The sequence below is a fragment of the Rhinoderma darwinii genome, chromosome 2 (genome assembly GCF_050947455.1).
Source record: "Rhinoderma darwinii isolate aRhiDar2 chromosome 2, aRhiDar2.hap1, whole genome shotgun sequence".
Lineage (NCBI taxonomy): Eukaryota > Metazoa > Chordata > Amphibia > Anura > Rhinodermatidae > Rhinoderma > Rhinoderma darwinii.
Window position 1 is genome coordinate 200,720,550 of NC_134688.1, and position 14,986 is coordinate 200,735,535.

Consider the following 14,986-nt stretch of genomic DNA (forward strand, 5'->3'; position numbering starts at 1 on the left):
GTCATCCTATGTGACCGCCGTGGCAGCCAATCACAGGCTGCAGCGGTCTCCTGGGATGAAACGTCATCCCAGGAGGCCAGCCTGCTAAGTGCTGCAGTTTTCCGCAGCGAACATTTAGGGCGAAAAACTGAACCAGTTTGGTGCGACTTTTCGCACGGAATTCCATGCAGCGCACACAGCGGATACGCTGCGTGCTTTTACGCAGCGTATCCGCTCCGTATGAACTCGGCCTAACAGTGTCACTAGACTGCAGATGGGCTAGAGGAGTACCCTTGTCTCCTTTGTCAGAGTTTTTACTTCCGGACTCTTAAATATAGGCATGATTTATTTTCAGAATTTTCTTGTTAAGGAGTCAATCAGAACACAGGATTAAGTAAAACAAGTACTATTTTGTCATACACATGCAGCTTCAACAATACCATTTTTGGTTTTGGGTTGAGATACCCTTTTAAAAAAAAAGAGTATGTATCGTCCCCTATTTTGTTTAATGGTGGTGTTTTTGTTTAACTTTACATGTTACTATCTATATTAAAAAACGACAGATCTAGAACCATCATCTGTCAAGTCCTCACAAGCGGCAAAACTCCTTGCTAACCAGTGGAAATCCCACAAACCACCATAGATATTATCAGGAGTGTTAATATGAACTCTGAATAGGAGCGCCTTCTATCGCTCTATAAAAATAAAGATCAGGTTTTCCAAAATTTCTGGCACTATTGGTCATCCTTCAGTATATGCAAAACAAATATAATCCTGACTATACCTTGTAAATCACATATTATGAACAGTCAATGCTTAGAACAGGGAAACTTCGCTGGGAAAGTGTAGCCCTGGTACAATGTGGGCGGCCTCGCTACCAGCGGAGATCACGTTTTGTGGCAGATTTTCTTGGGCCTTCCCTGGTTCCCAAATATTAGGGCCTTTATATTTCCACTTTTTGAAACTGAAAGAATGTTCCGATCTGGCCTGCACCTCGGGATAGAACGTAAGCATTCTAAAATGCCATCTGTACAATGTGAACAGCCAGCTTTATACACCATGGGACAAGGCTATGTGGTAAATGACCAAAATATCTACACCCCAGTATTGCCCAATCTCTGGCTATTTTACTATTTTACTATCCATATGCAGCAGAAAGCCCTAAAAGGTCATTACCGCTGCATCTACGGGGTCCACCTGTGATGTCCAGCAAATGACGAGGTGGGGTTTTGTGCTAAAAACTGCTGGACGTATAAATAAGTCTGTGCCATCATTTTGCATAATTGCGTTCGAGAGGGTCATAACTTTTTTATTAATCCATGTACAGTGGTGTAAGGGTTTGTTTTCTGCTGGACAAGCTCTAGTTTTTATTGGTACCATTTTGGCATACATGCAATTCTATTTATTTATTTTTAACACATTTCATTACATTTTTTGAGAAGCAAGGAAACGATTATTTTATTTTTTACTGCGTTCACTGTGTGGTATAAATGACATGTTAACTAAATTTATATTGTTTTTTTATGTTTTATTACTTTTACACAAAAACCCACTTGTGTAGTTTTTATTGCTACTCTTGGGATACACAACTTTTTGATCACTTTTTATTAAAACAATTTGTAGGCAACGTGACCATAAATGAGCCATTCTGTCATTGTTTTTTTAATTATTTTTTTACAACATTTATCATGCGGGATTATAAACAGGCTATTACTATAGTTCAGATCATTATGAACATGGCGATAACAATTATGTATAGTTTTTATTTTTTTCACAATAACAAAAAGGACTTGAACAAAGAAAAACGCGACTTATTTTTATTGCCTGAAATTTTTATTTACAGATTTTTTGTAAAACCCTTTTTTTCTCACTTCGTTCCACTAGGGCAGTGATCCCCAACCACCGGGCCGCAGACCAATACCGGGCCGCGGATCATTTGGTACCGGGCCCGGTAGTTTTTCTCCCGGATTGTCCACTGCGGAAGACTGCTGAGCAGGCCTCCTAGGATGACGTTTCATCCCAGGAGACCGCTGCAGCCTGTGATTGGCTGCAGCGGCCATCAGACGGGATGAACCATCATCCCAGGAGGCTGGCCCTCTAACGTTATCCAGGCCGGCCTCCTGGGATGATGTTTTATCACACGTGACAGCCGCTGGTCCCAGTTCCAACTGCATCTGCATCCTTAGGATGCAGATACAGTTGAATTGAATACTGTAGCAAGAGTGACGGCTCGGCACAGGCAGCGCTGAGTCACCCATAGCACAGACCAGAGGAGAAGGATCCTCCACCCTTCGTGGAAACGGGGATAGGAAAGGAATTATGTTATATTTTATTAGGCATATATGGGGGCATTATACTGGGTATGGGAGGGGGGCTGATATGGTGGCAGCTATGGGAGCATTTTACTGTATGGGGACGCTAAGGGGGGGCCTTATAATGTATGGGAGGCCTTATACTGTATGGGGGCCGCTATGGGGAGTATTATACTATGGGGGCATTATACTGTGAGCGGGGCAATTATAGGGAGAATTATACTATGGGAGCATTATACTGTGTGCAGGAAACTATTGGGGGCATTATACCGTGGATGCAGCTATGGGGGCATCCATGGGGACTGTTGGGCAAGGCAGCTGGGTATAGGCGCGAGCAGGGGTCTGGTGGTGTTGGGGAGGGGTAGGGGGGCCCCAAGCTGAATTCTGGCACCAGAGCCCATGAGCCTTTAGCTACGCCCCTGCTACTATTTGTTGTGGATTTTACCTCCCCATTGAATTAAATGGGGAAAACTCGCAACAAATAAGCAGCGTTTACGCAAATACAATTGACTTGTTGCGGAATAAAATTCTGCACCGCAGGTCCATTTCTGAATGTTTTTTACGCAGAGTTTGGATGATACTTGGTTTATCTCATCCACTTTGCTGCTACTGTACTATGATGCGGATTATCCACAGCATATGCAGGTATTATAATACAGGTATACCCCGTATTTACGCAATGTGTGAACTGACTAACCCCTGCCAAAACCCCACCCCCAGCCCCTGGAAAAATCTTCTTGCATCGAACTGGTCCTCGGTGCAAAAAAGGTTGGGGACCTCTGCACTAGCGGACTTGAAGGTCTGATCTTCTAAATCGCAGGCATAATACATTGCACTATGTAATGCAACGTATTAGGAAGCCTACAAGGCTTCTGTACATGGCAAGCCAGGAGGCCATTGTTAGGCAACCGGTTGCCATAGCAACCCAAAATCACTAGTTTAGAGACACCCGCAAGTGACGGTTCCAGCTCAGCTATTACAATAGTACGGCGGTTAGCGTTAAGTAACAGTGAACGGCGGCGTACTAATATGGTGCCTGGCGGTAAGTCGATCATTTTTCCCCCCACCAGTGGATTGGATCCACATAGGGCTCCCCATTACCAGCTGTTGGTAGCTGCAGATACTATTGTGCACCAATGATACCAGGGATCTAATAGCATTACTAAAACATAGAACTCAAATTATCCCGTCCCAGGCAGTAGCCAAATAATCTAACAGGCACTTCGCACTATGGTCAGTGCTGCTGAACTCGTCTCTGCATGAAAACAATATCAATGCCATGTTGCTCTTCGTAACTAGTGTTAACTAAAAAAAAATATAAAAATGCGGTCATCGTGCAAGACTTTTTCCCCAAAATAATGAAAGGGTGGCTCTTCTGGTGGGGTAAAACAAACCTTGAACATGTTGACTCATTTTATGGCTTGCTGCAAATTGTAAAAAACTTTAAATGTTACTTTTAAAGATGGGTATGTTCACGGGTATAATATTTTGGCTTATGCTCACTTAGCACAACTGGGGAAAAGGTTGCACAGAGTACAGAGAATATTAAAAAATATTTAAAGAGGCTCTGTCACCAAATTTTCAAACCCCTATCTCGTATTGCAGCAGATCGGCGCTGCAATGTAGATTACAGTAACGTTTTTGTTTTTTTTTCAAAAACGAGCATTTTTGGCCAAGTTATGAGCATTTTTATATTTATGCAAATGAGCCTTTCTTAAGTACAACTGGGCGTGTTTAAAGTCAAGTACAAGTGTGCATGTACATCTGGGCATTTTTACTTGTTTTACTAGCTGGGCGTTGTGAATAGAAGTGTATGATGCTGACGAATCAGCATCATCCACTTCTCTTCGTCAACACCCAGCTTCTGGCAGTTCAGACACACAGCGTGTTCTCCAGAGATCACGCTGTGACGTCACTTCCTGCCCCAGGTCCTGCATCGTGTCGGACGAGCGAGGACACATCGGCACCAGGCGACAGAGGCTACAGTTGATTCTGCAGCAGCATCGGCGTTTGCAGGTAAGTCGATGTAGCCTCTGTCGCCTGGTGCCGATGTGTCCTCGCTCGTCCGACACGATGCAGGACCTGGGGCAGGAAGTGACGTCACAGCGTGATCTCTGGAGAACACGCTATGTGTCTGTGCACTGCCAGAAGCTGGGTGTTAACGAAGAGAAGTGGATGATGCTGATTCGTCAGCACCATACACTTCTATTCACAACGCCCAGCTAGTAAAACAAGTAAAAACGCCCAGATGTACACACACACACACACAATACACGCCCAGTTGTACATAACTTTAAACACGCCCAGTTGTACTTAAGGCTCATTTACATAAATATAAAAATGCTCATAACTTGGCCAAAAATGCTTGTTTTTGAAAAAAACAACATTACTGTTATCTACATTGCAGCGCCGATCTGCTGCAATACGAGATAGGGGTTTGAAAATCTGGTGACAGAGCCTCTTTAAGGGAGCATAGTCTTATTATTAATTTTTTTTATTTTGTGTGTTACTTGCAGAGTTCTGTATTGTGCATAACTTATCACTAATACAATGCTATTCATATTGGATAATTGTTAAAGCTTGAATACTAGGTATATTAAAGATATGCCATCATTTATAAACGGATATTATATGTAAGCGAGCCATTACGCAATGAACCACAAATCACTATTCTGTTAAAGAATATAGTTACATAATTTTGACCCACAATCCTTTTTAATGCAAACAATGGACCACATTCCCACACCCTATAAATATTGCTTTTGGCCACAGTACCAAATGAATTGCTTCTATTGCACATTACCTTGCAGCGTAGGATTGAAACAGCTCACATTTTCCCATCATTTCAGCAAAAGCCGTGCATAACTCTTTCGTACAGAGGGAAATTATTATGGTTTTTATTGCCATATTGAATAGTAAAAAGGGCTGAGGCAATAAATAACCATAGCAATCTTTCTCATCACAAGGAGCCAAGTACAATATATAAACTGGTCAATGCAGCCATTCCTTACCGAAATGCGTGCACAGAAATATAGTGACATTACTTTTTCTATTCATCTGCGTACTGGGAAAAAAAAAATAAAAAATACAATAGTTCAAAGCTTTCTGACAGCCAAATCAAATGTAATTTTTAGGTCTTGCCAGGCCATCATGCCTATCGGCACAAGACACATTTGAAAATAAGGATATATGATAACCTCAATTTAGATACGAAGAGTACCAAGTACTGGATTTCCAACTCATAAAACATACAGTAGAGCCTTGAATATGTATTGATTTCCATAGCTACAAAATTGTATGCACTCTCGGCTTTCTAGCCAAATATCAAGCTGTATTTCTTAGCTAAATTCATCTTTGAAACTACTTTAAGGTCATTCAGCTCTAGGATTAAAAAAAAGGCTATTTCCATTCCAAAGGATTTCATTGAACTTGTAATGTTTATGCTAGAACCAGGCTGTGGAACGAATGACGAACCACTCTATAGATGTGACTGTCCTGTCATTATGTTGAATTTACCATTTGCATATATGTAAAACAAGACTTCAAAAAGTAGTCAAGAAGTTACAACTTTATCCAATGCCAGTTACTAGCCATTTTAGATAAAAAGACAACTGCAAGTCTTTTAAAAATAGGACTACAGAGATGAAAAAAAAAACTGTGGTGCTGGTACATTTCATGAAACATTTTGCATACATTAGTCAAGACTATATAGAACTATGAAATGATAGCTTGCTACTGGCCTAGGCTTTCCACCGGCATGATGTAGGGGTCCACCTTTAGCAATCGCTTGTGTGCACCCTGGTGTGACATCAGCTACATCATAAGTAACTCCAACAGTTGTTTATTTACGACGACGGAAAAGTATTGTGTAGTGATGAAAACTGGGTCAGTGTTTAAATGTATTGGTCGCAACAGATACAATGAAATAAACATGAAAGACCTCACAGCAAACACAGGAGAGAACGATCCATTAGGACATTTGAGGATTATCCTCTATTACAGGTTTACTGCAAGAATCACTTGCAAATACCAGAGATCGGATTTGTAGTGTGGAACTACCACGGTAGTGGTAATCATGATCCCGGAAAATCTTTGGTTGCCATGGAAATAGCATGACAACCTCCCCCAGGAAGAGTTCACTACCTGCCTGATTTTGAATGTCAAGTAAACAACTGAAAGAGCTAAAAAAAAAAAAAAAAAAAAAAAAAAAGGGGAATGCTTTCACTCAACTGTATTAATACTACATAAAAAAAGATTGCACGCTTATGGAAAAACTTTATCAAAATTGATGCTTGATCAGAGACCTCTGCACTATAGGCTTATAGGGAGGGTGTTATTCAGAATACACCCTTGTGATCACTACCCGTCTTAAAGGAATTATTCATTTATAACATGCCTTTCTTAGATGAAGCCATCCTTAAGTTAAAGAGGCTCTGTCACCAGATTATAAGTGTCCTATTTCCTACATAATCTGATTGGCGCTGGAATGTAGATAATAGCAGTGGTTTTTATTTTCAAACTCTATAATTTTTGGGCAAGTTATGAACAATTTTAGATTTATGCCAATTAGTTTCTTAATGACCAACTGGGCGTGTTTTTACTTTTGACCAAGTGGGTGTTGTAAAGAAGTGTATGAGGCTGACCAATCAGTGACCAATCAGCGTCATACACTTCTCATTGTTCCAGCCCAGCTTCTTTCACTGCACAATCACACTGTGTATGACGCGGATTAGTCACCGATTGGTCAGCGTCATACACTTCTCTGTACAACGCCCAGGTGGTCAAACGTAAAAACACGCCCAGTTGGTCATTAAGAAACTAATTAGCATAAATCTAAAATTGCTCCTAACTTGCTCAAAAATGATATTTTTTTCAAAATAAAAACCACTGCTGTTATCTACATTACAGCGCCGATCAGATTATGTAGGAGATAAGGCACATGTCATCTGGTGACAGAGCCTCTTTAAATTGATTGTGTGGGGTCTTGGAGGTCCTTCACCCATTCAGCTTTTTGTGGCAGAGTACGTTGACACTTATCAGAACTGCAAAAGGCAACAAAGGATTTGTAGAACTGTATCAAAAGCAAAAAACAAGATATCCCAGGTAAGAAATACCTGCTCGAGGTCATGCATTCCTGTAATAAGAGGTCTACTTCCTCTCAAGAGTATTCCAGTCTTTGTCAGAGGGGTCAAGCAAATACTGTAGATAAGTTGGATCCCAGGAAGGTGCTTTCCCTACATGTCTTTACACTACATGCTTGACCAAAAAATTTAAGAATTCTTCTGAACCCTGTTTTTTTCTCTTCCTTTTATTCACTGTATAATGCACTGTCTACTGAGCCAAATACAATCTAGTCAGGAAACTAATGAAATGTATCCTTTAATAGCTTCTTCATGTAATGTAACCTGTGAATCAGGTTTACTGGCCCTTTAAGTCCACTCACTTTTGCGTTACCTCTTCAGGAAACGAAACCATTATCTTTGCTCAAATCGGTTTCTTAGACATAAATAAGACAAAACTGTGTATTCTAGTTTAAGGATTGGTAATGACTCTCCCATGGGACCGAGACAAAACAGTGGGACACATTAAACTGATAAAGTGTTATCTGATTGTTTAGGTGTATCACAAAGTTCAGTGCACAAATGTTAACGCCAACTTCAATTACAGAACCGAAAATATAATCAGGAATCTAAAGATCATTAACCAGCTGCTGCATTGCTGTGGGTAATTTATTTATGAGGCACAACAACCACAAGCTTTTTTTCTCTAGCTGTTAAACACTTGCAAGTCAATTCATGTGGGAAAAAGCAGGGACGGGAAAGTAAGCGAATGTACGAGAGCGGAACACAATGAACACATCCAAGTACTTACAGCACAGAGCTTTCTGCAGTCTCCTTAGTTTCATGGCAGTTCTGTATGCCGAAAATCTCACATTGTTTAAGTCAGCTAAGGAAAAAACACAAAACATGGTTAAAATGTTGTTTCAGGAGAATGAAAGGAGCATTTCTAATAATTTCCGTAAAATATCACAAGTCAATTCAGTGGTCTCATAACAAGTCTAGAAAAAAAAAAAACGGTCACACGTAAAATAAACCTCAAAATGTGACTGTATAAAAAGTAACCGATAAACTAGCTCAGTGTAAAATGCCCAGAATTAAAATTGACCCACCAGAGTACCAGTTGATCCCCCTGTGGACAAAATAATACCCCTTAATGGTCCAGCAGAAGGCAGTCCCATTTGTAGCCAATCACTAAAGTCGATTACTTATAACCTATTAGACCTTATTAATGATATGCCCCTCATATGCAATAAACAAAAGATGATGATGAAGTAAGTGGACCTGCACAAGCTCTATATAGATGGAGAATAGCCCACGCAATAATTTCCTGTGATGGGTTCAATGAACCTCCGTAATGTTTTTGCATTACTCATATTGGTCAGCGCATCCCAAGCGCTATAAATCCAATGCATGTCCTTCTACAGCTGGCCAGACACACAATGATTCTTTGCATGATATAACCCATAATGGCGTTCACCAATGAGAATTGTTTTGCAATACATTTTACAGTCTTCACAATTTTCCTCATTTGGCAGTCTTCAGCTGAGATCTTTCCATGTGAGGCAATGCAAGATTTACTGTGAATGATTAATCCCTGTAAATTTTTGGAGAATATACTTAAATATTAGGTAAAGGTAAATCAGAGAATTTCACGACTCCTATAAACTACATTAGAGAGAAGTGTGCATGCAGAGCCAGGTCTCCACCTCCTCTCTAGAGTGCCGATCAGGGGATATGCCAATCATGTCTCGGATGGGGATACACCTTTAAAAGATCAGTCTGGGTTAAACGGAAATACTTCATTATGTCTAGTTTTGGGTCTAGACATAGGAATACAAAGAGCACCAAAGACAAAATACCAATTATGCACAGCTCCCTCAGGCCTGCACTAGTCATAAACACACAAAGTTTTGCCTGGATTGCTTCTTGAAGTTACTTAAAATAGAACTCATACAGCACCTTCATAACCATGCCAAGCACACAGTGCCCATCCCGTTTTTGCCAGCCATACATGATTTTCCAATAGTGCCAGCTGCGAGCCGCTGCTCGCAACTCCTCCTCTCTCTCACATCAAAGCTACATGTGAGCAACCAACAGTATCTTCCAAGACCCAAACTAATATCTACAGTCATTGCAGGGAAGAGAGACTGGAGCTGCTGTCTAATAACGGCACTCAGTTCTGTAAGGCTGTCTCCACATCAGTGTTGACTTTCCGTTTTTGATTGCATCAATAGCACAGTCTGCGCTATTGATTCAGTCAAAGCAAAGGAACCCTGTCACAACGGTGACAAACGGAAACCATTATCAATGTTTCCGTCACCATTGAGATCAATGGTGATGCAAACGGAAGCTAAAGTTTCCGTTTGCCTTTCCATTAAGGGGTTCCCCCGACGGAATCCCTTAACAGAAAGACAACGCTGATGTGAACAGGCCCTTAATCAGAAAGATGCAGCTGTCATTTGATAAGCTTGCCCTTCTGAACGATTGTGATACAGACAAGCATGTTGGGGAGAACACCGTACAGCATCATGGTCACATGCGGCACCCAGGCCACAGGTTGTGCACCCCTAGTTTAGACCCTTTCAAACGGAGCTCTTTTTTTTCCACTTTCTGTAAGTTCGTACAAACAAAAAAAGTGGTGGTCTGTGTGTTTCGATTTACTTGACAAGCACCATATTGCATATATGCTTTTCACAAACTTACTTTGAGAACATGCAGTGAAAATGACCTTATACAGTATATCATAGATACAGGTGAAAGGATCACATTGGCAAAGTCTGTTATCCCTAAAGGTTACTGAACCCCAGTGGCGTAGCTATAGGGGTCGCAACAATCAAAGTTGCGACCGGGACCCTAAGCCTGGGGGCCCCCAGGGCCACACAGCGCTGACCGCGCCGGTCGCGCTTCTAACTGTATTTGCGTCCTCAGGAGCAAATAGAGTTCAGTTCAAAGCTAGAGCCTTGCTCCAGCATTCACTGTGCCGCGAGCGGCTTGGCGCAGGCAGGCATGATGTAGTGAGGTCATCGCGCCTGTCTGCACTGAGGCACTCACAGCACAGTGCAGAGGAGGAGAAGGATCCCCTCACCCAGTCGTGGGAACGGGCATAGGTAAGTAATTATGTTCTTATTTGTCTATTAGGTACGTACAAATGGGGACATTCTACTGTATGTGGCAGCTATGGAGGGCATTATACTGCACGTGGCAGCTATGGAGGGCAATATACTGTATGGGGGCATTATACTGTATGGGGCTGATATGGGGAGGCATTATACTGTGGCAGCTATGGGGGGCATTATACTGTATGGGGAAGCCATGTGTGGCAATATACTGTGGAGCAGCTATGGGGGGCACTATACTGTGGATGCATTCATTAGGTCTGTCAGGCAATACGGCTGGGCATAGGCGTGCGCAGTTGTCTTGTGGTGTTGGGCAGGGGTAGTAGGGCCCAATCTGAATTCTTGCACCAGGGCCCATGAGCCTTTAGCTACGCTCCTATTCAATCCCTACGGCACTGCTCAGAGATGTCTGCCACTGAAAATTTGACAACATTCTATGTAAACCATTGGCCAGTCACTTAGAAGTTTAACCCCTTAGATGCAGCGATCAAAAAGGAGGAAACTATGGCACCATAGCAGTTTTATAGAGGTAGTAAATCCCTCTGTAAGCCCATCAGAGCTCCCACAAAGTGATCGTGAGATGCAATGGGTTGTCATGAACATGAGCCTAATAGGCTACCTGTCAGTATTACACGGACAGGAATAATACACTGAAATACATAAGTATTACAGTATTATTGAAACAATCATGTTCAATTCCCATAGTGGGAGAAAAACATTTAAAAAAAAAAAAAATAAGTTCATGTTTCTAGAAATAAAACAGATACAGTAGGCACTTCTAGTTACATTACAGATTCAAATATTTTCACAGAATCCACCTTTAAGCATTAAGCTTCAAAGCTCAACTTTTACTTTAAAGGATTGCAGTTTGCTATGGTAAACGCCACCAGTATTGAGGCCCCAAATGCCATAACTCCTTAAAAACAGAGAAAAGTGGGGACAAAAGCCTCCAATGGTGAAACACTGCTAACCACCTGCTTATCTTAGAGCGAGTGTTTATTGTACTCACAAACAGAGTTAAAACAGAATAAACACTTTTAAAACATTTGCGAGACAAGAAGCTCAAAACGCGTTTCACCTCTTGCGGCTGCTTCTGGGGTTTATAGAAAGAGAATCCCAAGGGGTACTAGAATGGAAGGTTTTGTGCAATTATATGACCAAATGACTCAGGAATTAAATGGATTCTCACGGACAAGTTTCACAGTTAGTAAATTAGACAACAATAAAGCTTGCTTATATCAACACTGATTAGTGATAATGCATGGAAATCAAATACATTGGCCTAATCTGATGTGAAAACATATTAAAAGAAAAAACAGTAGGTCATAGCACAATGTGACTGGGTTCACTTTAATTTCACCCTTGTTTAATCAGATAACTCAGCAAAATGCAGTTAGCTGTAACCATGTCTTCTAATACCCAAGTCATACAATCTAAATGGAAACCCACGGAAAGAACATGGTCTTCAATGATTTATCTTTTAACAGATATAGAAGCACACGAGTACAATATCAAATGTAAATATAATAAATATAATAAAATTAACTTGTGAATTGAGGTTAAACATCCCTTATTTTAAGGCTGAAGAAATCAAAAAGGGTAATTTAAAAAAAAAAAAAAATATTGGGCATAGAGGTATGCTCTTGCACACTGGCAACTGTACCACTTAGCGTGCAGGAGCAGATTTCATCCCAATACAGTCTACATAAAATCGGCAGCACATCCCCTGTTTACGTGGGATTTAAAAAATTAAATCGGCCAATGAACAAGAATTTTTCTCAATCGTTGGCTGATTGCTGCCCTGATTGGTAATGAGTGTTTTTACGATTGAATTAAGGCCTGTACTAATGGGCTGTAAGCGATGGTAGCCAGGGAGAAATGGAAAGTCTTTTTAGCTTCCAACCCTCTTAAGGAGTTTTAAGAAGTACTGGTCGTCTAGCATGAGAATATATATATATATATATATATATATATATATATATATATATATATATACACACACACACACACATACATACACACACACACACAAAGAAATAAACTAACTCTGCACTCCCAAAAAGCTGTAAATCTGGCCATGTGCACGTTATCACAAAGGAATAATCCACTCCTTGACTTGTAATGGATAAGAAAAAAACAGAGCAAAGTAGCAGCACCAGGACTTCAGGATCAGTGGAGAAGTGTTGGTTTATTCACCAGAAAGTGAGCGAAGTTTAAAAAACACTTGTAAGATGCCTCCCATTGGCTTTGTTGAGAAACTGCCCCATGGTTCATAATGGGTGGAATTCTTTAGCGGACGGAGTTGCGATCTGCTTGCTGGAAAAAAAAATAACGTCACTTCTTGACACTGTTTTCACGGCAAATAAGCCCCACTGAACGGGGCTAGTCTGAGTGAATAAACGTGGCTGGGTTTACCGCTAAGCTGAGAATCCATTGCTGACCCTCGAATTCTCTACGAAAGTCCGGTGATGGCCGTGTATTACCCGGCCCCATAGACTTCTATGGGAGCCAGGCGGCCGGGTAAACGGCTGAAAACAGGGCATGTCCCATTTTTTGACGGCCAGGTTTCCCGGGCTGTCAAAAAAATCGGTCGTGTGAATAGCCCCATATTTTTCTAAACCTGGAAAACCCTTTTCTGAAGGGCCTAATAGGCTCTCGTACATGGCAGACCTTGGGGCCATTGTCAGGCCCCCAGATGCTATAGCAACCCATCATCACCCCCTCGCTCTGTAAAACCACATAGGTCCTAAGGACGCTATTGACGGCAGAATCTAGGGCGTTAAATAGTTAGGATCGGAGTTCTCTGACCACAGACATTATAGCAGGGTGGCCGTTGTTTAATACAGCTACCGTGCCTGCACCATCACAGCGCCATCATAGTACGATGGTTCGCAGGAATGACCCGCAACATAGTACCACGGTTCAGGGTGGGAAGAGCTTAATACAGAGAGTTACATTTCGGAAACCTAATAATGGGTGCAAGGTGCATGTCATGCTGGGTCACACCATTAATTTACAAAAGCATTTTAGGACTAAAAATATACATAATCTTAATAAATGCATGTATCTGCATCCATGGCATTATAAGCCGTTACACTTGGGAGTTGAAACCTAATCCTAAATATGTAATTAAGGTTCTATGTAAAGGTCCAATACAGGACTAATCTCTTAGGCCCCATGCACAAGACTGTAAAAAAAAAAAACTCTAATTGCGGACCGCAACACTGTCCGCAATTATGGACCCGCCGGTTGTATTAGCCCCGGACACCTTTCCGTCCGTGCTGTAGAACCGTGCTGGGAATTATGGAGCATGTCCTACTTTGATTTTTACGGGCCGTGAACCCATACTTTGTATGGGAGCACAGCACGAAAATGCGGCCCGCGGCAGTCGGCGGCCAGCAGTGCTCGCAGTCGCGGCCCGGGTTTACGGGCACGTCCATGTGCATGAGGCCTTAAAGAGTAATCCCACTCAAATTGTCGTTATGCAGCGATGCAATAAACAACAGTCCAGGCAAGGGCATATATACCAATGAGGCAGCCCATGTGGTTTCTAGGGGCCCCCTGGAAAGAGGGGGCCCAGCCCAGGTTGGCTACACCACATTTTAATGGTGGTGAGAACCTGTGCAAGAATCTCCTTTACACCTATAGGGATTTGATGGTGTTAACCAGTAGCAGAATATTTGCTATGGGGCCCCTTTACTTCTATGTGGGTTCCTATATATGAACATATTAAAAAAACAAAACATAAAATACTTAATTTGGAATCATAACCAAGTCTTTGCAGAATCGTAGCATTAGGAAGAAATAATCAGTCATCTGTGCACATGGCATCATCACTGAAATGCGGCTATTCTTTCCTTTATTTCATGTCCTGGATCTCAAACCACTGAAGAATAGGCATTACCCATTATCCAAACCACTGAAGAATAGGCATTACCCATTATCCAAACCACTGAAGAATAGGCATTACCCATTATCCAAACCATTTTACAAAAAAGCACTATTTTGACTAAAACATTAAATTCCAGAATAAAATAAAGAGAAATTAGGAGGCATTCTACTTCTAATGCATCATTTATAAAGCAAACCATTTATTTTATGTGCCAGGTGCTACGCTCCTGGGTGCTTCCAGACTGTGGCGGATGCCTCAATGTCACTGATTTAGGCATTTATTGTATGGCCATTGTATTGAAATAAAAAGGGAAATTGCTCTACATTATCTTTTCAGCCCACATACTGGGCATCATCACACAAAGGGAAGAAAAGATTACATGGAAAATTTACATTACTTTCATTCAAAATGAAGTTAAAGGTTCCTCAGGAAGCTGCTGAACAGAGGCCTAAATAACACTACAAAGTAGGTTCCCAATAATAGGTGATAATCTCCCACAGTTATGTCAACCTTGATAAACCACAAACCAACATCAGAATCAGATGAACCAGATATGAACAATAGTTAGATGACTAACTCTGGTACCAGTGTTACATGACAATGTTAAGATCAGGTACATATCCGGTA

General features: G+C 41.4%; 1 protein-coding gene across 8 annotated transcripts in view; it reads right to left on the minus strand.

Annotated features, from left to right (window-relative positions):
• DMD (dystrophin) overlaps positions 1-14,986 on the minus strand; it is a 2,416,993-nt gene that overhangs the window by 116,579 nt on the left and 2,285,428 nt on the right. For all 8 annotated transcript variants that reach the window (XM_075852742.1, XM_075852740.1, XM_075852736.1 and 5 more), the window contains one exon: positions 8,163-8,237. In XM_075852742.1, the coding sequence (XP_075708857.1) occupies positions 8,163-8,237 (75 nt within the window). The remainder of the gene's footprint in view (positions 1-8,162; positions 8,238-14,986) is intronic.